General features: G+C 55.7%; 10 protein-coding genes across 10 annotated transcripts; 3 read left to right on the forward strand and 7 right to left on the reverse strand.

Moving 5' to 3' along the window:
• Nucleotides 1-368: 368 nt before the first annotated feature.
• Nucleotides 369-2136, reverse strand: N7510_005509 (uncharacterized protein; the record flags this gene model as incomplete). Its single annotated transcript, XM_056977435.1, has 6 exons — nt 369-1011; nt 1064-1276; nt 1330-1388; nt 1445-1641; nt 1703-1802; nt 1864-2136. 6 exons carry the CDS (start codon nt 2134-2136, stop codon nt 369-371), a joined length of 1485 nt encoding a protein of 494 aa, XP_056833467.1.
• A 474-nt stretch (nt 2137-2610) lies between these two features.
• N7510_005510 (fumarylacetoacetate hydrolase family protein) lies at nt 2611-3684 on the reverse strand (the record flags this gene model as incomplete). Its single annotated transcript, XM_056977436.1, has 4 exons — nt 2611-2720; nt 2769-3138; nt 3198-3334; nt 3408-3684. The coding sequence occupies 4 exons, from the start codon at nt 3682-3684 to the stop codon at nt 2611-2613; spliced, it is 894 nt and encodes a 297-aa protein (XP_056833468.1).
• A 382-nt stretch (nt 3685-4066) lies between these two features.
• N7510_005511 (uncharacterized protein) lies at nt 4067-4925 on the reverse strand (the record flags this gene model as incomplete). Its single annotated transcript, XM_056977437.1, has 3 exons — nt 4067-4278; nt 4345-4785; nt 4838-4925. 3 exons carry the CDS (start codon nt 4923-4925, stop codon nt 4067-4069), a joined length of 741 nt encoding a protein of 246 aa, XP_056833469.1.
• A 559-nt stretch (nt 4926-5484) lies between these two features.
• On the forward strand, nt 5485-7624 carry N7510_005512 (uncharacterized protein; the record flags this gene model as incomplete). Its single annotated transcript, XM_056977438.1, has 7 exons — nt 5485-5601; nt 5684-6129; nt 6193-6238; nt 6288-6821; nt 6877-7025; nt 7074-7446; nt 7508-7624. 7 exons carry the CDS (start codon nt 5485-5487, stop codon nt 7622-7624), a joined length of 1782 nt encoding a protein of 593 aa, XP_056833470.1.
• Nucleotides 7625-8065: 441 nt separating this feature from the next.
• Nucleotides 8066-9342, reverse strand: N7510_005513 (3-deoxy-7-phosphoheptulonate synthase; the record flags this gene model as incomplete). Its single annotated transcript, XM_056977439.1, has 3 exons — nt 8066-8304; nt 8360-9233; nt 9286-9342. The coding sequence occupies 3 exons, from the start codon at nt 9340-9342 to the stop codon at nt 8066-8068; spliced, it is 1170 nt and encodes a 389-aa protein (XP_056833471.1).
• Nucleotides 9343-9921: 579 nt separating this feature from the next.
• Nucleotides 9922-11536, reverse strand: N7510_005514 (MFS transporter; the record flags this gene model as incomplete). Its single annotated transcript, XM_056977440.1, has 3 exons — nt 9922-10570; nt 10637-11424; nt 11477-11536. The coding sequence occupies 3 exons, from the start codon at nt 11534-11536 to the stop codon at nt 9922-9924; spliced, it is 1497 nt and encodes a 498-aa protein (XP_056833472.1).
• Nucleotides 11537-12253: 717 nt separating this feature from the next.
• On the forward strand, nt 12254-15100 carry N7510_005515 (non-ribosomal peptide synthetase; the record flags this gene model as incomplete). The annotated part of the gene is made up of 1 exon (XM_056977441.1): nt 12254-15100. The coding sequence occupies one exon, from the start codon at nt 12254-12256 to the stop codon at nt 15098-15100; it is 2847 nt and encodes a 948-aa protein (XP_056833473.1).
• A 137-nt stretch (nt 15101-15237) lies between these two features.
• On the reverse strand, nt 15238-16418 carry N7510_005516 (Zn(II)2Cys6 transcription factor domain-containing protein; the record flags this gene model as incomplete). The annotated part of the gene is made up of 2 exons (XM_056977442.1): nt 15238-15981; nt 16056-16418. The coding sequence occupies 2 exons, from the start codon at nt 16416-16418 to the stop codon at nt 15238-15240; spliced, it is 1107 nt and encodes a 368-aa protein (XP_056833474.1).
• Nucleotides 16419-17345: 927 nt separating this feature from the next.
• On the reverse strand, nt 17346-19132 carry N7510_005517 (catalase; the record flags this gene model as incomplete). Its single annotated transcript, XM_056977443.1, has 7 exons — nt 17346-17824; nt 17887-17971; nt 18023-18442; nt 18492-18584; nt 18637-18871; nt 18922-19051; nt 19102-19132. 7 exons carry the CDS (start codon nt 19130-19132, stop codon nt 17346-17348), a joined length of 1473 nt encoding a protein of 490 aa, XP_056833475.1.
• Nucleotides 19133-19936: 804 nt separating this feature from the next.
• On the forward strand, nt 19937-21819 carry N7510_005518 (GMC family oxidoreductase; the record flags this gene model as incomplete). Its single annotated transcript, XM_056977444.1, has 3 exons — nt 19937-21473; nt 21524-21687; nt 21739-21819. 3 exons carry the CDS (start codon nt 19937-19939, stop codon nt 21817-21819), a joined length of 1782 nt encoding a protein of 593 aa, XP_056833476.1.
• Between the last annotated feature and the right edge of the window lie 751 nt (nt 21820-22570).

Raw genomic sequence — 22570 nt, forward strand, 5'->3', positions numbered from 1 at the left:
GGAGCTGCGGAACCGCTGGGGTTGAAAGGAGCAGACAGCGACTACGAAGGGCAGGTGAGCGAGTGTTGCTGCTCCAGGATACAAAGCAGCTCGTGAATACTGTTGACACGGGTAGCATTTAAAAAAATCTTTATACACTGAGTGACATGTGATTTCTGAGTGACTTTTGGTTTCTGGACTTCAAGCTCCGGGACAGCAGGGACAACAGGGCAAAGACAACCCTCTGTTATAGGAGATGACGCTGTCCCTGACTGGATACTTGGGAACAGATCATTCAAATCTGGAAAAAGGTTACTTATATTCAACACTGGCTGTCCTTTGCAAGATCGACTCATGCAACCCCCTCATCTTCCTGTCTTAAACCTCCCTTATAGAGTGAATCGGAAATGGGGATGGTCGTCTCCCAAGTTGTTCACCACTTCCTCCGGCCATCCTAACCTCTCGTCTCGCTCGCCTCGGTCCCGCTTCCGATTTTCCCTCCAGACGATAACGGCTATAAGGGTGGCCGCCGCGCCCGACAGCCACGCCATACCCAGTCCCGTTCGCAGGCCTGTGCGGTAGAAAGGGGCCTCCTGTTCCAAGAACATGACCGATCCGATGATGCCGGCAAAGCCCGCGAAGCTGACCTGCATGGCTGATCCTACCGCACGTTTCCAGTGGCCGGCCAGATTATTGGAGAGGAATCCGATGGCGATGGGACCTGAGCAGATACCCCCTCCTGCAATCAGGAAGCAGGCGGCATACCGAGCATTGCGGGAAAGATGTTCCATGTTCAAGAGCATTCCGTAGCCAATGCTGGCCATGAGACAGCAGAAGATCAGGAATCCGTAACGATGTTGCAGGCGATCCGAGGCCCAAGACATGACCAGGGTCAGGCCGAGCGTGAAGGCATACACGGGGATCGTGTGCACCTGTGCCTCGGTGGACTCCCATCCATACTCCTTCAGGATGGTGGGGAGGAAGAAGGACATGGCCAGCCCGCTGGTAGTCAGGCCCATGTAAGTCAGAGATCTGGGAAAGAGTTAGCCATGGAAGGTGAACATCATTCAACTCTCGCACGCACCCCAGATAGATCTTCCAATCCAGCAGAATACGGCGTACGGAGTCGCGGTTGAGGGTGTCCATGCGAAACTCCATCCCGTCATCGACCAATCTCAACCGGATGAGCTCTCTCTCGGCCGGAGTGAAGAAGCGGCATTGGTCCGGCCAGTCCACCACGATCAAAGGAGCCAGAAGGGCAATAAAGGCCGTCACAGCGCCCTCGATAATGAAGATCCTGTCGGAGTTAGCGGTTCACTGTGGGAAGGATGGCTATTGAAGGACCCATACCATCTCCATCCCAGGAACCCACGCTGTCCACTGAGATTAGCAATAGCGTAGGCCAGCAGCTGACCCCGTCCTGCGTCAGTTTTCGATTCTAGGAACAGGTTTTGGATGCACCTACTCCACCGAAGGCGCCCCCCACCGAGGTGGCTACAAACATCAGACTCAGTCGCTTCTGGTATTCAAACCGCCGGTAATACATGGAGGTCACATAGACCACACCTGGGACGAGGCCGGCCTCGAACAGACCCAGCAAGACACGGAGCGCATACAGAGCTTGGTACGAGTGAACAAAACCGGTGCACATCGTGATGACTCCTAATTCACTTGTTAAAAGTCTGACACCGGGCATCCATTATTTTCTTTGCCGAGTACATACCCCAACAGAACATCAATGCTGGTAGATATAAGGAGGGCCGGGCATGCTTCAACCAGATGTTGCTCGGTATCTCCAAGGGGATGTATAGTACGTAGAACAGCTACGACTCTCAGTCAACTGCCTGACTTTACTTCTCAACTTTGCAGCCATTGAGTACTCACGAATATGGCGACGTTGAGTCGGTTTCCCACGTCCAGATGGAGCTCTTCGTTCATCCCCGAGATTTGAGCATTGCCAATGTTGATCCGGTCCAGGTACGATAACATATAGAACACGAATAGGATCGGGAGGATGAGAAGATCAATCTTCCACAGCAGTTTCCTCTCAGCCGATTGATCCACTAGAGTGCTGGATTCGTCAGAGCCATGAGTCTCCTGCACGGCTAGGGCTTTCTCGCCCATGCGGACGTCCGCGATGGCCTCGTTTCTCTGCATTTTGGAATATGGCCGTATACGAGGGGATCAGCATATGAGAGAGAGCGGCAGGACAGCCCGTATACATACTCCATACTGGGGGCTCATAACCCTATGGAATATGAATACAGAACCTAGAGTAGGGCGTCGTGAGTTTCGCTTGCATTTTCCAGGTTTCCGCCGTGGCCCTCCCCACCCCTGCCTGTCGGCTGGCTAGAAATCGGCTAATGTCGGCGACTTTTTCTTTTCTTTTTTCACGGAGGATTCCTGGGATCAACCACAGCCTTGCAGCCGGGGGATTACTTTGGTCAGCCACCAGACCGATACGAGCAGGTGTTCTCAATGTTATTTAGTCGCTCAGGATTTATCCAACCATTTCGCAGCGATACACCAGATGGAAAGTCTATAGGATTGATGAACTTAATTGTGAATCTAGGATATCCCCGAGCTGGCTAACCCCATGGAAGAAAGCTACGGGTATGTAGACTTTCCACTCTATGCGGCGTGTTCAATACCATTTCTCAACGTCCCAATGCTTGACACATAAACCTCCATTCTCGTCCCGGGCATCAAAGCCCTCCGAGGGGTGAGGTGCCATCCCACGCCTGTTTTGTCAGAATCGGCCGTTTTCTACCATCCGAAGAGCAACTCACCTCCAGGTGTCCCGGTCATGATCACACTGCCTTTCTCCAGCGTCGTCCCCGACGACAAATAGTGGATCAAATACGGGATCGTAAAGGCTAGATCATCCAGACTGCCCTCCTGGCGCAGGTCGCCATCAATCCGCGTCTGCAATACCAACGTGGACGGATCGGGAATAACGCTTGATCCCACCAGGGCCGGGCCAAGCGGCGCGAACGTGTCGAATCCTTTGGAAAAACAGGCTTGGGGCTTAGGGCCAGCCAGGTGGGCGTGTAGCTGTAGCTTCCTCGCGGAGATATCGTTCCCAACCGTGTAGCCGGCCACGTACTCGAGGGCGTCCTCCTCCGCGACGTCTTTGGCGTCCTTACCGAGGACGACGCACTGCGTCCGGGACCGAGTCAGTCAGTGGTTTCTCCAATACATCGCTCGGGGACTCGCACCAGCTCTCCTTCGTAGTCGGTTTGTTCGTCTTGCGCAATCTTGGGGATGACCACATTCCGACCGTGGTCGTGGACCGCATGGGACGGTTTGATGAACATGGTCGGATACGGGGGCGAGCTCTGGCCGGTCTCGTTGACTGGATGAATTGCAGCCATCAGCATCTTGAACAATACTCTGAGTATTAGTGGGACGCAGATTATCGCTCTCACTGTGTGTCAAGTAGTTCAGTCCAATGCATCTCACGATGGGGACATTCCTTGCAGTCAAGGGCCCCAGGAGCTCCTTCACCGTCACCACCTCGTCGGTCACTCGAGTGGCCCCGGTAGTGTCGTAGAGATCGTCGCCCACGATCACTTGCGCCTGCAGTCTCGTCTCTTCCACTGTCTCTCCCAGATCAAAGTTGGGATGGGGAAGGATGGGCTCGCCATACAAGAGGCGGCCGTCGGTGGCCTCAAAGCGGATAAGGCGCTGCCAGGCAGTTTTCATGTTGAGAGACCGAGCGCGGGCAAGGCTAATAGGAGGACGGACAAGGGGGCGCAACCCGAGGGCTCGATGCTCCTATTTATACCCCTCCAGGCTTTGGAGTTCCCTGGCCTGAGACGACCTCTTATCCGCCGTGCGCGTTTGAAAGGCGTCCCGGTGTCCGGGATGTGGTAATTCGTGATTTCTCCGGTCATCTTGCTGTCCACAGGTCCTACGTGGGTACTAAGTAGGCATTCTGAGTTGAGCCAGTGTCACGCTGAAACAGACCATTATGTGAGCACGACTACATAGGAATTAGTTTACTAATATTTATTTGGGTCGACGAAGGATTCCATTTTGATCTATAACACCACGCCTATCAACGTGGCACACAATGCGGTCTCGCTTAATGCTTCTTGACGTATTCATCGAACCAGGCCACGGCCTGCGTGAAGGCCTGCTCCTTGGCGTATTTCTGCCGGGGCTTGGACAGATCGCACCGCACCGCGAAGCCGTGTTCGACGTCGGAGAACATGTTGATCTGGTAGGGGATCTCCAGCGTGTCTAGGATCTTTTCGCACTCGTGGCGCTTGGCCGTAGTGAAAACAAAGTCACGGACTAGCCTGGCGTGTCAATCTCCATTCTATATAACAGTTCGGGGAAAAGAGTTCGCAAGTGACGTACCTGCAGCCGCGATGCTGAGTGGACCTTCCACGCCACGCAGCTCGTCGGCCTCCAGCATGGTGGGATGGGCCGTGAAGGCGGCATCCAACTTGCCCGGCTTCAGGTACCGGCAGACGTACTTGCCGCCGAAGCAGTAGCCGATGCCGCCGATGTACTTGCAGCCCAGGTTCTCGCGCATCTCCTTCAAGACAGCGTCGATAATGGGCTCCGTCTGCGCGGGCAGGTGGTTCTTCACCCAGTCCATGATGTTGAAGCCCTCGGGCCGGTTCAGGGGCACTGTGTCGCCTGTGAAAAGGTCCGGCATCACGACGAAGTAGCCGGCGGCCGCGAACTGATCCGCCAGCAGCTGCGCATTGATGAAGCGGTGGCCGATGACATCTGAGAGAATGAGGATGGCATTCTCCGTGGACTTATCGGCCGGGTAGGCGAAGTAGGTCGAGACTGTGCGTGGTCAGCGGGCAACGCTTTAAGGCCTCATAGAGCGAGCACGTACTGTCGCCAATGTCCTTAATCTCGCCGGTGGCCTCCCCGTCGTGCAGGGAGCCGAGGGTGCAGCAGCGGGAGAGACTGGCCGAGGTCATCGTGGCAGTGAGAAGACTTGGAGTAATACGAGGCAGAGGACTAAACAGCGGCAGCCGACTGAACAAGAGCAAAGAGTGGAAGCTGAGCAGATGTCCGAACACCAAAAGAGACGAGAGACAAGATGGCACCGGATAAATGAAAAGACTCCGCCAAGGCCTGGTAAGTCGCGGGCTTCGGCGACGCCTGGGATCCCACTCAAATCTCACCGGCGCATTTTTGGGTTGACTCAGACCAAGATATCCCCGAGATGTCGGGTCGAAGCTGGGTTCTTTGTTTGTGCCTGGCAGTGGGTTCGGGTAAGCGCTAACACGGCAGCCCGACGCAGACCCTGGTCACCACGGAACCGAGGAGATCTAGATGCGTTGAAACAGGGGTGAGCGGAACAGTATAGCTTACAGCTCCAATGTCAGCCTCACTGCTGGAAGGAGAATGGCAACACGAGGCGAAACCATAACAGCTCAGGGCATCTTATCCCCATCGAATCGATATATATATACCGGAAGGGGGAAGCCAAGATGGCCAGGGACCGAGACATCGAGCTGATCCGCACGTGGAAAGATGCCAATTCTCCGACAGATCGCTGCAGCTGCAGTCCTGGTCACCCATGTGGCCGGGCATTTGTCCAGCCTGGGCACGCTGGCTGCTCCTGCGCTGCCCCTGTACCTCGACCATCCAGTAAGCTGGCTCTCTCTCTTCCTCCCCCCGGTGAGATGGTGCATGCGTGAATGGCGACGTGCCTAACCTGCCCCCGTCACAGGGGTCCACTGCACCCAATCCCTGGAACAACCAGCCGGCACAGGATGTCAACCCGAACGAGATCCCCTACACTGGGGTGGTCCGGCGGTATCACTTCTCGGTTGCACGGGCCACGATTGCGCCGGACGGCGTAGATCGGCCGGTGCTGCTGGTTAACGGACAGTTCCCGGGCCCGACAATTGAGGCCAACTGGGGGGATACTATCGAAGTTACCGTCGATAACCGCATCGTCGATCCCGCGGAGGGGACCACCATCCACTGGCATGGGCTCCGCATGATTGACACACAGTGGATGGACGGGGTTCCCTCCACCGTGCAGTGTCCGATCGCTCCCGGTTCGTCGTTCACCTACAAATTCCGAGCGGATGCGTATGGCTCTACGTTCTGGCACGCGCATTACGGGGCTCAGTACTCGGCGGGCATCTTCGGCGCACTCATTTTGTACGGGTGAGTTGGATGGGGCCCTCATTACGCCCTTCTGGCTGTTCAGTCTGTCTAACTGGCGCTTAGCCCGCAACATGTGCCTTACGACGTGGACCTGGGCCCGGTCTTGCTGGTACGCCGGTTGACAGTCGAGAAACATGAACTGATACTGACTGATCTAGTCTGACTGGTATCATGCCAACTACCTCGAGGTAGTGGAGAGCGTGGTGGGCCTGCCGGCGCCGACGACGCAAGCCTACTCGGACAACAACCTGATCAACGGCCGGATGCCGTACGACTGCAACAATCCCAACATCACCGCGAACCACCTCACCTGCTCGCCTAATGCGACGTATTCCAAGTTCCGCTTCACCAAGGGCAAGACATACCGCCTGCGGATCATGAACGTCAGCAGCCAGGGATTCCAGCGGTTTCGCATCGACGGCATGCGCCTAACGGTGATCGCCAATGACTTCGTGCCGATTGAGCCGTACGAGACGGACGTCTTGAGCATCGGCATCGGGCAACGCGCCGACGTGCTCGTCCACGCCACGGGCCAGGCGACGGACGCCGTGTGGATGCGCTCCGATGTTAGTGCCCTCTGCGCCGTCAGCTACCAGGGCCATGCAAAAGCGGCTATCTATTATGAGGATGCGGACGTGACCCAGCTGCCCAACACAACCGCAGCGCCCTACGATGACTCGCACTGTGGTGATGTGAGTCTCATCCAGCTCTTTCAACTGCCCACATATACTCACTTGAGATGGACAGGTCCCGCTTAATTTGACGACTCCGGTATATCCCATGGACCCGCCGGCCACACCGGCCGTGACGCAACAATTGGACATCCGGTTCCAGGCGAACGAGACCGGGAACCTCCTATGGTACGTCAACAACGAGACCTTCCGCGCGAATTACGAGTAAGTCAGCCTGCCTTGCATAACATGTTACATGCTGACGGGGGACAGACACCCCGTCCTTCTCCTCGCCAAGGCGGGCAACACCTCGTACCCCGACCCCGACTGGCTAGTGTACAACTTCGGCAGCAACAGCTCTGTGCGGATCATTCTGTATAACTACAGCTTCACGAACCGCAGCCAGCATCCGATGCACCTGCACGGGCACAACTTCTGGATCGTGGCCGAGGGCGTGGGCGAGTGGAACGGCATCGCCAATCTGAAGAACCCGATGCGGCGGGATACTTTTATCCTGCAGCCGGGCGACCCCGTCAAGGGACCCGGCTACATGGTGATGGATTTTGTCACGGACAACCCGGGAGTGTGGCCATTGCATTGCCATCTGGCGTGGCACGTCAGCGCGGGGCTCTATGTTAATATCCTGGTTGGTGTTTATTCTCTTCTAATCACCCAAATCGATCCATCCCAGTGCTGATCATGACTAGGAACATCCGGAAAAGATCCGAGAGATGGAGATCCCCCACGGCGTCTACCAGACCTGCCGCGACTGGGCCGATTACAAGGGGGTGGACTTGGTGCCGGAGATTGACTCGGGGGTATAGCCGTTGGGCATTTTTTTCCTAGGAGTTTTCGTAACCACCGGAGTGTATAGTTGGTGGCCCTGTGATAGACGGCGATTTTGTCAATATTCAATTTATTTCAGACTTTAATTGGTCTTACATCTTCTGGCAGATTCCTAAAATATGGTAACACCTTGAGAAATCGTCTTAACGTTTGAAGGTATTAGGTATAACTTAGCTGGAGATATTTGCTTCCAGTCGATGAGACAAGCGGCATCAGACTTGAACCCATTTCTTCTGAGAAGATCCTAGCAAAGGGTAACCTCTATATAAAAGGAATAGCGAGAACAAATTCACAAATAGTGGAAAAAGTGTATGTAGTCTATCGAATAGTAAATCATATTACAGTCTGGTAACGCATGCAACGAGCACAGAAATCTCTTTGCAATCATCTCATCATCTGATCATCATTCCGCTCTCTCCTCATCCCGAGAACTCCAGGATGGAAATATTGGGCCGCAGCTTCTCCATGGACTGCTGCACGGATGATCGACGCCGGCTGCGCAGGGCCACCGGCTTGGGCGCCACAGCCTGCCGCACGCGCACGGCAGTAGCCAGCTCTTCCAGAACAAGTTCGGTCTCCTTCCAGCCGATGCAGCCATCCGTGACGCTGACGCCGTACTGAAGACCGGCGAGTCCATCGGCGGGGATATCCTGTCGGCCTGTTGATCATGGGTTAGTAAGAGTGAAGTACGACAAGAGGGCGGCGGCAATTACCAGCATTGATGTTACTTTCGAGCATCACGCCCGCGATGGGAGCTCCCGCAGCGACCTGCTGGGCAACACTGGCCGCTACCAGGGGCTGCTTGCGATAGTCCTTCATCGAGTTGCCGTGGCTGCAGTCCACGACGAGGCGGACGGGCTGGCCCGCCTGGACCATGGCAGCCTCTGCCTGGAGAATGTGCTCCGGGCTGAAGTTGGGCCCGCTCTTGCCGCCGCGCAGGACCATGAACGTGTCGGGGTTGCCGGCGCTGAAATGATCAACGAGGTAACCCTCGTCGTCCACAGAGACTAGGGTATGGGGCTGCGCGGCGGCTTTCATGGCATCCAGGGCCACTCCCAGCCCGCCGTCTGTGCCGTTCTTCAATCCCATCGGCATGGGCATATCGCTGACCAGCTCGCGGTGCGGCTGGCTCTCCGTGGTTCGGGCGCCGATGACGCCGCAGGCCAGCACGTCCTGGACGAACGGCAGCACGAGGGGGCTCAGAACCTCCGTGACAACCGGCAGGCCCAGCTCGGCCACCCGCAGCATGATCTGACGCGAGGCAAACAGGCCCCGGTTTAAGTCGGACGCTGCCCCCTGCGCCAGGTCCGGATCGTGGACCAGACCCTTCCACCCGACGGTCGTCCGGGGCTTCTCGATGTAGACCCGCATCGCGATCAGCAGCTCTCCGCGATACCTTTCCGCCGCGGCCGCAAGTCGGCGGGCATATTCCAGTGCTGCAGTTGGATCGTGCACGCTGCAGGGTCCGACAATGACCAGGAGCCCGGGATGCGGCGGCGTGGACATCCGTGTTGACGGGATGGTAGTCTGCAGCGCACGCTGGATAGCGTCGCGACCTTGGTCCACCGAGCGAGCGACTGCGTCGTTCTGCCGTTCATTAGGGCCCAAGAGCGCTTCGGTCCAGGTGGAGGTAACTTACCAACGGCAGAGTCTGCTTCAGTCTCAGGGGAGACAGTCTCTGTCCTTGCGACGCCATTGAGCTGTCTGTGGTTGGGAGAATGGTTTGGTTCGTATCAGGCCAGTACTTCTAATTACCCTAATAGGCTTGACGTGTGAATTGCACCGTCGCGACTATTTATAACTACCTAGCATTGAGCTCTGAGAATTGAGTGACTATTCGGCCCTCTAACGTCGAAGTCGTGATGAAGCTACTCAGACCAGGGCTAGACCCTTACCCTCGCTTACGCGATGCCTCAAACTCTACCATGCACCTATAATCCGAACCTCCTCATTTCCAACACAAAGATGTCTGCGGCGATCCGGAGCATTTTCGGGGACTTCTGACAGTGCGTCTGATAAGCAGGGATTTCGTCCCTGCCAAGCCATCGGCTCGTGTCCACTGACAGGGGTGGGTGCAGGAGGTTTCATCTCGGGTGGATTGCTAGCTTTAGCCTTCGTCAGGCTCAGCTCTCTCTCTCTCGCTCTCTCTCTGGCCTATCGCTTGGGCTCGGTAGCCTCATCGGTTTACCTTTACTCTTCTATAATCTGCAGTCATATGGATTGATCTATGCTAAAAATAGTCACAATTTATCACGGTCTACATACAAAAACACAGTCACACCGATTCCCGGTCTAGCCCATATCCACCCAGGCCGCGAAACCGCGGGCCGAGAAAATAGAAGATGGTCGGCAGCGGCATCATCAAGACGCAGAGCAAGGCCAGTATCAGCGTGCCCCACTCGTAGCCCAACGACTCGTACAGGCGAAAGCCAATCAGGCTGAACACACAGCCCAGGACGCTGCGGGTGAGAGTCATCCCGGCCAGCGCGCTGGCCGCGTACTGGTCGAAGGAGTCGACCAGGTATGTCGTCACGCAGATGTACGTGATCAGCATGCCGGACGAGAAGACGGTGGCCCCGACCAGCGGCACGATCCAGTGCACGTCGACCCGCGCGGTGAAGGCGAAGATAAACAAGCCCAGCGGCACAATGCAGGCGCCCACCTGCATCAGCGGCATGCGATACTCAGGACCCGTGTTGGCGGTTGGTCGGCCCTTCCGGGCCTCGCGCGCCTTCATCATCACGTAGGTGCGGTTCAGCGCCAGAGCGCAGACGAGGACCCCGGCGAACGAACCGACGCCCACGCCCAGATACGACAACCCCGTCAGGGCGGCAGGCCAGCGGTAGGAGGGCAGGCCGTATGCGGGCTCAGACGAGTACAGCAGCGGGAGGGTGACCATATGGAGGTACAAAATTCCGTAGATTCTGGATTCGGGTAAGTAAGTGGCACGATAACAGGATACGCCTCGGCCCGCGAGAGGGACGACATACAATGCCATATAGAGGCTCATGGCGGTGCACGCAGGCGCGGTGACGAGCATGTGGGCTGCTCGCGTCAGGGTGCGTGCCAGCAGCTGTCGATGGCCAAGCGGACTGTCGAGTGAGCTGCGGTAGGCGTCATTGCCCGTCGAGGCCCGGAGCTGGGCTGCCTTCTTGCGCAACAGATAGGGCGGGAATGTCTCGTGGAGGCAGAAGACCGATACAATGCAGGTGATGCCGGACGCCATGGCCATCACCCACGCCACCCACCGCCAGTTGCCGGTGCCCGCCAGGATGAACCCGCCAATGATTCCCCCAAGAGCCGACCCGCCCGTCGGGCCAAAGCTGTATACCGACTGAGCGCGACCACGGGTCTCCGGCGTGAACATGTCCCGAATGGTGCCGCCGCCGATGCTGGGGCCCGCCGATCCTGCCATGCCACAGGCCAGGCGAAAGATGGCCAGAGCAGCCATGTTGGGCGCCACCGCGCAGAGGATGTTGCATATCGTAAAGGCGACAAAGCAGGCGAGGTAGATAATGCGCCGGCCGTACAGCTCGGACAGGGGTGCCAGAAACAGCGGGCCTAGCCCGAAGCCCAGGACAAACAGCGCGGTGGGCAGACTGGGGGTGTACGGGCCCGTCAGATGGAATTCGCGTGAGATAGCGATACTGGTCACAGCCAGCATGACGGAGGCCATGGGCGAGAGCGTGGCCTGCACGCTGATCAGGAGCACGTTGCGCCATTTCTTCGCGGTGCTCCAGTTGCGCGGATTGCTGGCATCATCGCAGCCTTCCCATGACTGGACAAGATGAGCGAGCGATTAGCCAGGTGGGATCAACGGGAAAGCATACCACTTCATACGCGCTTTCAGCCTCGGCCGACTCAGGTAGTTTGGCCATAGAATGCGACATTGTATTGTGTCTGCTCGCAGGACGGGAAGAGAGAAATCGGACCCTGAAGCAGGAATAAACGGGTGACGCAGTTATAGACCGAATGAGACGGGGATGTCGCCGTAGGATTCAGCCAGGGACACATACGCCTGAGCAACGCCGTTCTAGATTGTAGACGACATTCTCCAACGCCAACGCGACCTCCCATACGGCCTGTGGCGGCAATTCCGTTGATTGCAGACGGAATACGGGCCAGAGAAGGCTGCACTGATCCAGGCCATCAGGAAACGGGCCTGCATCAGAGGGACAACTTAGTCCCATTTCGTCCTCTAACAGATGGTGCCATTCCGACGAACACGATAAGTCGTTGCCTTAGCTAGCCGGGCATGTCTCAGCATCCTCTAGTAAGCACTACAAAGCGTTATTTACCAGGAGGCTTATCGGCCCATTCTGCGGATCCACTGCCAGAGAATGCCCCCATTCGAGGTCGGCGAGATTCCACTTGCAGAGCCATGGCCTCATGACTGTAGCGCCGATTATCATCGGCAGTCTCTGTTGTCAGACATCGCGATGCCAGATGGCGTGCAAACACGGGCACAACGTGGGAACCTTATAAGCTGGGCGAACAGGATCCCATCGATAACTATCATGAATAAGACCTCAACCGACATTGTGAGGATGTTTAATACGCTTGGTTAAGTGTTTTTTGTCCATCAACTGAGTATTCACATCTCCATGATGGCTCCTGTGCCAAAAAACCTGCTCGAAGCCCTGACTAGGGCTGCTCGTTCGGCCCCCGAGAAGGGCCTCTCCATCTACCCGCCGGGGCAGACGGAAGGCGAGCCCATCAGAATCACGTATCCCGACCTCCTAGGCGACGCAATTGTCCTGGGGAACTCGGTCAAGACCATCCCCGGCCTGACGCCGGAGACCATCGTTCTCATCCACCTGGACAACCATGAAGACAACGTCCGCTGGCTGTGGGCGGTGCTGGCTGCCGGCCAAGTGCCTGCCATCTCAACGCCGTTCACCAACAACCTCGACCAGCGGCGCAAGCACCTGCTACATCTGCAGGATGTCCTACAGAGTCCCGTCGTGTTGACCAGGGAGCATCTGGTGTCTGAGTTCCTCGACCTGCCCGGCCTCGTCATCCACACCGTCGAAGATCTGACGGCCCACCAGGCTCCACTTCGGGCCGAGTACATCTCGAACAACGGGTATACGCAGTCACCCAAGGACCTGGCTGCCCTGATGCTCACATCTGGGAGCACCGGGAACGCCAAGGCCGTTGCGCTGCGCCACGGCCAGATCTTGCATGCCGTCGCGAGCAAGGCCGCGTACCATGGCACGCATCGCGACGAGACGTTTTTGAACTGGATCGGCATGGACCACGTCGCCAACCTCACGGAGATCCACCTGCATGCGATGACCCAGGGCGCTGACCAAGTGCACGTCCACGCCGGCGACCTCCTGGCCAACCCACTCGCATTCTTGCGACTCATCGAGCGCCACGCAGTGGGATACACATTCGCGCCCAACTTCTTCCTCGCAACCGTGAAGAAAACTCTCGAGAACATCCTGCCACATCAATCGGTCGACGAGGACGATTCCGGCCGGCGGCTTCCAGATATCTCCTCCCTGCACTGCCTGATTTCCGGCGGAGAAGCCAACTCGACGGCGCTATGTGCCGCCCTGACCAAGCTTCTCCAGCCGTTGGGGGCCTCCTGCGACTTCATCCGGCCTGGGTTCGGCATGACCGAGACCTGTGCCGGTAGTATCTACAACAACAACTGCCCCGCAGGTGACCTCGCGCATGGTCGGGAGTTCACGTCGCTAGGCCACTGCATCCCGGGCATGGAGATGCGGGTGCGCGACACTGAGTCCCGGCTCTGTGCCAGCAACGAGATCGGTCATCTCGAGGTGCGCGGCTCTAACGTATTCAAGGAGTACTTCAACAATGCGGCCGCGACGCAGGAGGCCTTCACGTCCGATGGCTGGTTTGTTACGGGCGACTTGGCCTTCCTGGACGAGAGCCAGCAGCTGCATCTGGTCGGCCGCGGCAAGGAGTCCATCAATATCAACGGCCTCAAGTATTACCCGCACGAGATCGAGGGCGCCATCGAGGACGCGCGCATCCCCGGTGTGGCAATGTCATACACAGCCATCTTCCCCTACCGGGTGCCGGGCGCAGCGTCCGAAACACTCTGCGTGGTGTATCTGCCCACCTACGCCGTGGACGACGTCTCTGCGCGTGTTAGCACGCGCAATGCAATTCGTACGGTCGTCATGAACCACTGCATGGCGCGGCCACATCGTATTATCCCGCTGGACCGGGCGTTCCTGCCCAAATCCGCCTTGGGTAAGCTCTCGCGCGCCAAGATCAAGAAGGCGTTCGAAGCCGGCATGTACGACGCCAGCATCCAGCAGGACGAGGAGTACCTGGGGCAGGGCACCAGCGGCCCGCTGCTGCAGCCCACCACGCCCGCTGAGGCGGCAGTGCAGCGTGTATTCGCCGAGGTGTTCGTGGCGTCACGGGCGGAGCTGGGCGTCCATACCAACCTGTTCGATCTGGGCTGCTCATCGCTGGAGATCTTCCAGATTAAGTGGCTGCTGCAGAACGAGCCAGACCTGCCGGACCGCATCCCCGTCACGACCATCATCGGCCACCCGACAATTGAAGGTCTCGCTGCGGCTCTAGACCCGACCGCCACGGGCAGTTCTAGCAAGCCCTACGACCCGGTGGTCACGCTCCGCACCGGGGGCGACAAAACCCCCCTGTGGCTGGTCCACCCGGGCGTAGGCGAGGTGTTGGTCTTCTTGCACCTGGCCAACCGGTTCACGGACCGACCCGTGTATGCGCTGCGCGCGCGCGGGTTCGACGGGGAGCCGTTCTTCAGTAGCGTGGGTGAGATGGTAGACGCCTATCGCGCGGCTATCCAGCGCGTGCAGCCCGTCGGGCCGTACGCCATCGCCGGCTACTCGTACGGCGGCACGGTGGCATTTGAGATCGCCAAGCAGCTGCAGCAGGACGGGTTCGCGACACCCTTCCTGGCGGTGTTCGACCAGCCGCCACATATCAAGGAGCGCATGCGCCACGGCGGCTGGGCGGACGTGCTGCTGACGCTGGCGCGCTTTTTCGACCTGCTGCCCAGCGCTGAGGCCGAGGCCACCGTGGTCGCCCAGTTACGGACTGTTGGAGGGGGGCTAGAAGACGACATCGACAAGGGCCAGCTGGTGGATCTGCTCCTAGCATCGGCCTCGGAGCACCGCTTGGAGGAGTTCGGCCTAGACAAGAGCCGGCTGGCGACATGGACTAGCCTGGCGCTAAACTCACACGTTATCGCGCGCGACTACGAGCCGCAGGGCCGCGTGCCGGCGTTGGAAGTGCTCTATGGGCAGCCGATTGAGGCGGTGGCGCGCACCAAGACGGACTGGCTGCAGCAGAAGCTGTCGCTTTGGACGCACTTTGTCCACGACGTGCAGTTCCACGAGGTGCCGGGGCATCATTACACGCTGCTGGCGCCCGAGCACGTCGGCACCTTCTATCGGACTCTGCGGGCCAGGATGGAGGCGAGGGGGGTTTAGTCAGGATAGACAATTGGGGTTTTACGAGCTATGTGAATTAGAATGATCTGATATTGTAAGCGTAAGCAACGTGGGAATCTGTTTCTATCTCTAATTAGCGATGTATCAAATAGACTATTGTTTCTGTTCTATCATTACTATCCCATTCCTCCGTACATCTTCATCGTCGCGACGCGATGTTTCCACTGCAGAGCCTGGCTGAGCTTCCCGATCGTCGCCTCCATTCCTTGCAGGATCACCTGCACCGGCTGTAGGTCGCTCTCCAACTCACTATCGTCGGGCGCCATCCACTTCGCAGGCATCCTCTCACCTGACGACGTGCCCGGCCGCGTGCAGCTAGCGACGCGCTCCGTGAGACATGAGACGGCAAACTCGATGCGGTTTAGCGTGTGCAGCGCCAACATGTTCCCGACCATGTGTCGCTCGTCCCCTTCGATTTGGTATCCGCCGATGGTCATACTCAGCGGGCCGTCGGCATCCTCTAAGGACGGGGACAGCATGCTGGTAGGCGCCGGGTGTTCGGTCGCGACACATGAGGAGAAGGTCTGTAGCAGGCGCAGCATGCTGCGCATGCTGATTGCCGAGAGGAGCATGGTCTCTTCGTTGACGGGTCTGCTACACGCGAGACATTGGCTGAAGTGCTTCCATGTAGCTAAGGTGCGCTGACCCGCTGCCAGCAGGGCGTCCACGGAGGTTGGGGCCGGCTGCTGGCGCATTGCGCGAAGATGAGAGAGCAGGTCGGCGTGTTGCTGAGCGCAGATGCACCGGTGGGAGACTTCGAGCGAGGTGGCGTCGCCGTGGATGCTGTTGGACGGCGTCACATATCCACTTGCCGACTTGTGCGGCGGCAGCGGGAGATCACCAGGATAGGCTGCAAAGGCCTAACAGATATATGCGTCATGTTAGTCCAGACGCAATCGAACCATCAGGCAGGGGAGCATGTCGGGGTTTATACTGTGAATAGGTCAAGCTCGTCCGGCAACATGGGATAATTCGCGTGGACCAGACGATCGAGATCGGCCATCCCCTCCGGCTCCGTGCTGGCCGTCGTGGAAACATCGTGACCGTTCATCGGCGGCCGCTTGAGGTTCGTCTCCTGCAGGTTCGACCGGGTGGATGTCGCGCGCGCAGAGTCGCCAGTCGATCGCTTGTTTTTGACGCCCTTGGGCCGCCCCAGGCGATTGGACAGGCTATAGGCGCACGGCTGGCTGGAGATCTGGCAGTTGGCACATGGCGAGCCACCTGAGCAGCGCAGCTTGGCGAAGTGGCAGGCGTTGCACGCCGATCTCATGCGACACCCCGGGATGTGCGAGGCCATAGCGAGCACACAAGAGCAGACAAGACATGCTTGGCTCTTGTGGTGGAACGGCGCCGATGTTTCTTATATGTGCTAGCGGTCCGACTAAGATCTGGACGCCACAATGGCCTGCCGATCAGTCTGATTGGGAGATCTGACCCTCTTTTGGTGCTTTGGTTCTCCTGCAGTCCTGCAGGGTGCGACAAGGGTGTCGGGCCAGGCGCATCGGCATAGGCATGGCCATGACAGTGACTCTCGTGTGAACCCGTGCCGAGTTGAGATAAGCAGGCGGGTAAGACGAGTACGGCGTCCCGTCTCTGCGGTAAGATTTTAGAGCGCACGGCGAGGCGTCAGCCTCAAGCGAGGTTGCATCGTATCAGTCGCGCCGGCAGAGACACCGGGCGGATACGAGTTGGGCTTCGTCTAATCCAGACACGTTCGAGATTCGCCTTCGAAGCATAAAATGACGTGGAATAAATACCTGATCTCCGTACCCGCCTTCTCCATACACAGCGAATAGTAAAAGTGCAAAGCACCCTTTTCATCTTGACAGCCGGGAGTGAGAGAGGCGAAAGGGTTTACAATCGAAGGCCTGCAAGGTTACGCTGCGACCAGGCTGCCAGATCTCCCGCCCAGCCTGGCTCTTATTCGTCGCCTTATTCTCCCTCTTATCGGTTGCCTTTTTCGTTTCTCGACCACCAAAAATGTTTGCGAAATATACCGCAAGGCCAAAAGGTGCCAAAAGCTCTATTTCAGCTCTTAACGGTGATTTTTATGGTATCATCTCTCTCTCGCGCACTTCTGCCAGGCTCTTCCAAATACTAGTAGTTATTCCGGTGCGCGATGCGCTTATAGTGAGAATTTTTATTCAACAAGTCAAGATCCAATATAAGACGCAGTAAATTCTCCCAATTCGTGACCGCACATAAAAATTACACATCTAAGCCCTCAGAGGCGCGAGCTGCTCTTAGTCTTAACCCCTATCAATTGGCCAATACGAGGGTCGATCTGGCTGAACATCGACATGACAGCTTCCTTCAGCTGAGCAGGCACGTCCTCCAAGGTCTCCGACACATTCGCCACCCACTGCCTTTTCTCGGTCTCATCAAAGACCCTGTTCCACAGCTCGCGTGGCTGAATGTAATCCTCATCATCAACCAAAATCTCATTCTGGCCCAGGGTGGCGTTCTGTTCGATGCGCTCGGTGTGTCGCACATTGGAAACCACCTGGCTGGGTACGCCTGGGCTCAACGTACTGCGCACATAGTTCGGGTCACCTCCATAGTTCCGGGTCACGGTCGCCATACCATCGCGCTCAAAGGGTGCGTAAACAGGGCAAATTGCACGGTTTGGAGGGAGCTGTGTGTAGTTCACCCCCAAGCGGTATCGTTGAGCGTCAGGGTAGGCAAACATGCGCGCCTGCAACACTATATAGCCAGGGGTATTCAGTATCCTGTCAAATACCAGAGCAATTTCAGGATATACTTACTAGGATCAGGTGTCATCGCGATACCAGGGACCATGTTGGAAGGCGAGAATGCAGCTTGTTCGATCTCCGCAAAATAATTGTCCGGCTAGATTTCTTATCAGCTATGCTCCTTGTTTCTCGTAAAGCCCAGTCATACATTCTTGTTTAGAGTCATTTGTCCAACTTCAAGCAACGGGAAGTCCTTGTGGGGCCAGACTTTGGTGATATCAAAAAGAGCGCGGCCGTAGGTCTCAGCCTGCTCGGGCTCCATCACCTGCAAGTAAAGTTTCCAGGCCGGAAACTGTCCACGAGAGATGGCATCCCACAGGTCCTGGGTGTGAAAGTCGGCATTTGCCCCAGCCATGCGAGTGGCGTCTTGTCCAGAGAGATGGGTGATGCTTTGGGTCGGTCGGAAGTGAAATTTGCAGTAGCGGAACCTGCCATCAGCTGCCACCATCTTGAAGGTATGGACGCCAAACCCTGTCACTCGACGGATCGAATCGGGGATACCGCGAGAGCCAAACAGGTGCATCAAAGCGTGAACACTCTCCGGTTGATTGACGTGGAAGTCCCAGAACTGAAGGGGATTAGATCACCGGCAAGTAGAGACATGAAATAGCACTCACCATGGTCCAATCTGGTCGGTTAGTGGCAGGATGCCTTTTATGGCTTCTATTCAGGGATGGAAACCTAATCGGATCGCGCACGAAGAACACCGGCTTAGGATATATCAGAACCAGAGGTGTAAGAGACCAAGGAATAAAGACTTACAATGTGGTTCCCTACAATGTCGTGGTTGCCCTCCTCCGTGAAGAACTTGACAGAGAAGCCTCGCACGTCCCGAACGGTATCTGCGCTGCCCTTTTCACCGCCAGTGGTGCTAAGACGGAAAAGGATGGGAGTTTTCTTGCCCACGCCATTGAGGAACTTGGCCGATGTGAGGGAAGATATATCATTGGTGACCTCGAACTCGCCCCAAGCACCTGCAGCTTTGGCATGCACAACTCTACCCAGTGTTAGCTCTACTTTCATAATGCGAATGGAATGACTTCTGACCTTTCAGGAATACGTTCACGATTGAAGTGCGAAAGCGTCTCAATCAGGAGAGTGTCACCCAAGGTAGTGATGCCTCCGCTGCCAAAGGTAGGCAACGTGGTACTGACGGATGGGTTTGCAACTGGCTGTCCTTGCAGGATGTTAGCGGGAGGCATTATGTTGAGAATTCAAGTATCGTACCTTCTGCCAACGTAAAGGCAGGGCTCGGCATGGCGAATTCTTCTTCGGACGTGCCAACTACGAATGAGTGGATGCTCTATTCCTAGGGGGTTGGCTTCGTCTTTATTAATTTATATACCAAGTCTATATTATAAAGACAGTTTCGATGACAAACACTTGGATTGGTATCCGAAATAAACCTGGTATGGGTTTCGTGAGGGGTAGGAAGAAACAGGACAAAAGATCCCCTTAATGCCTCGCGCATCCACTATCCTATGTTGAAATCCTGAAATGCTGTCGAATGGAACTCCAGTATGCTCTTATGTAAGGAGTGTTAGGTGACGACAGATCCAAATTGGACGCTAAGGGCGTATAGAAATGGAGATACAACGTGATTGGACGAAACCTTAAATTCAGCCTTTACGGGCCGAGACTTTCGTACCGTATGTGCCGTTTGTGCCGAGTCATCACCGAGTCTTTGCCGGGCTCGGCATCACATCCGCACTGCGCACCTTGAAGCGACTGTGACCGTGATTCAATAGTATAGCTTACATATTCGTGCGGAGATCCTTTTCCCCTCATGAGGGGTCAATAATTCCCGCTACAACTGTCCCATATGGAGCCTATCTCAGTGACAACGACGGTTGCAGATCCGCCTTCCACGAATTTATTAACTAACCGTATTGAGTAGTACTACCAATACAATGGTATGACCTCGCCATTTCATTGATCGGAATTCGGCAAGAATTGAACACATAATGGTATAAAAGCGAAGCTTTTACCTCGTCAATTTCTACTAGACATTGGAAAACCATCATTTTTCAACGGCTTTCTTGCAACATACAAAGCTCAAACCATGGCAACCGTTTCCAACGGCGCTGAGTACGACTTTATTGTCGTTGGTGGTGGCACGGCTGGCAATGCCGTTGCTGGTCGCCTTGCTGAAAATCCCGATGTTCGTATTCTGATTGTTGAAGCTGGTATCCCGAACCCAGACCAAATCGAACAAATTACCACGCCGTCAAAGGCATTTACCCTTCGTGGAAGCAAGTATGACTGGGCATACAAGACGACTATGATCAAGCGCGATGACTACGAGCGCATTGAAAAACCCAACACCCGCGGAAAGGCCCTTGGTGGAAGTACGTGTGCCAATTACTTCACTTGGATCCCGGGCTCGAAGCCTACCTTTGACGACTGGGAGGACTTTGGAGGCCGAGACTGGACCTGGGATAGCTGTGTGGAATATCTGCGCAAGTGCGCCACGTACCATGACGATGAGAAGTTATATCCGGCCGAACTGAGCAAGATTGGGACCGGAGGTCCTGTGCAGATCTCCCATGCCGATTTGGTGCCGGAAATGCAACCGTTCCGTGATGCGCTTACCGAAGCATGGGTCTCTAAGGGCCAGCCTCTGACAGAGGACATCTTTTCTGGTGAAATGAAAGGCCTTACCCACTGTGTCGACACCATCCACCGAGGCGTGCGCCAGGGTAGCTTCCTGTACTTGAAGAACAAGCCGAACGTGACAATCCTCTATGGGGTTCAGTCGAAGCACTTGATCATCGATCCGGCAACACGCATCTGTTCCGGCGTCACTGTGATCAGCGGAGCTTCCAACACCGAGATCAGTGTTTATGCTAGCCGCGAAGTGATTTTGTCTCAAGGTGTATTTGAGACACCCAAGCTTCTCATGCTGAGCGGTATCGGCCCGGCCGCAGAGCTAGCTAAGCATGGAATCAACCCGGTTGTCGACTCTCCTCATGTTGGCCAGCACCTCCTGGACCATCCAATTGTGCCTTTCGTGCTTCAGCTCAAAGATGGTTATGGCCTGGATGATCACATCCTCCGCTCTGGTCCTCTTAATGACAAGGCATTGGCTACATATCAGCGTGACAAGACGGGCCCTGCAAGCTCCGGATTTTTGGAACTTGTAGGGTTCCCCCGCATTGATGAACGACTGGAGAAGTATCCCGCCTATCGCGAGGCGAAGGCTGCGAATGGTGGACTGGATCCCTTTGGACCCGCGGGCCAGCCTCACTTTGAGCTTGACTTCGTCGGCTTGTTTAGCACCGCTTTCCAGTGGCACTTCCCGGTTCCCGAGCAAGGAAGCTATATGACCGTCATTGTCGATCTGCTCCGGCCGCTGTCCGAGGGTGAGGTTACCCTGAACAGCTCAAACGCCCTGGTTCAGCCCAACATCAACCTCAACTTCTTTGCCAATGACTTGGACATCCTGGCAATGCGTGAGGGTGTGCGCTGGACATATGATGTTTTAACCAGCGGTGCTGGGTTCAAAGACATCGTCGTCCGGGAGTACCCCTGGAAGATGCCTCTCCATTCTGATGATGAGATGAACAAGGCTGTTCTGGATCGAAGCCAGACTGGATTCCGTAAGATCGTCTCTTACCAATATTTGCGACAGCACTAATGTAATTCACAGACCCCTGCGGCACAGCACGACTCTCTAAGAGCATCCACCAAGGCGTCGTTGACTCGAAGCTTCGAGTACATGGAGTGCGCAACCTCAGGATTGCGGATGCTTCCGTTATCCCTGTGATTCCCGACTGCCGTATTCAGAACTCAGTCTACATGATTGGCGAGAAGGTGAGTAATGAACCTTGTTGGTTTTCACGAGAAGACTAACCCGTATTTTAGGGTGCGGATATCATCAAATCCGAGCACAAGGATCTCTATGAGGCAAAGAACATTCCCTACTTCGTCTCTAGCAAACTGTAATTAGATCCATGGCCTTGAGATAGAGAAGTACATCATCCCTCACAGACCATTTTTCACCATTCCGTTCGCTGGCATAGAGCTATGAGGCTCTCGGTTCCTTCTTTCCTGCTTTTCATCGCAGTGTATTTGTAAATTTCCGAATTTTGAAGACAAAAATATATTTAACTTATCACAAGCGAACTTGAGTTGTCTTGAATAAATGCTCCCATGAAAAGTTGCGTGTTTAGCTGAAATATGGACACCTAAAAGATCAACCGAGGCCTCGATCAGCAAGAATCGAGAACAGCGGAACCGCGGCGTCATCGACAAACAACCGCCCGATCGGTAGACGATCGCCGCACGTAAGCGAGTGCCGCGCCCCAAAACACCATAATAAACGCGATATTTTACGATTTCATATCTCAACAATAATGGCATAGTATACGATGAAATTGTATTCTAATACTATTTAGTGCATGACTAACCTATTCATGAGGGTTTTAAGAAATTTCGAGACTTAAGGGTTTAATTTAATATATCTAGCACTCGGTCGCAGCGTATTCTTTTGGGACGTAGTTAAATAATTATTGTATCTCAATTTAAGCTAGCGTATACTATTAGTTATACAATTAAATAATATCATACTACTAATCAAATAAAACTACTCAGTCGTTGTTGAATTATCAAGTTGTAAAAAATAAAATGCATTTACTATGGTGTTTTGGGATGCGGCGCTCGCTTACGTGCGGCTTTCGCGTTTACCGATACGTTA

The sequence above is a fragment of the Penicillium lagena genome, assembly GCF_028827675.1.
Source record: "Penicillium lagena strain IBT 129212 chromosome Unknown utg000003l_segment0_segment0, whole genome shotgun sequence".
Lineage (NCBI taxonomy): Eukaryota > Fungi > Ascomycota > Eurotiomycetes > Eurotiales > Aspergillaceae > Penicillium > Penicillium lagena.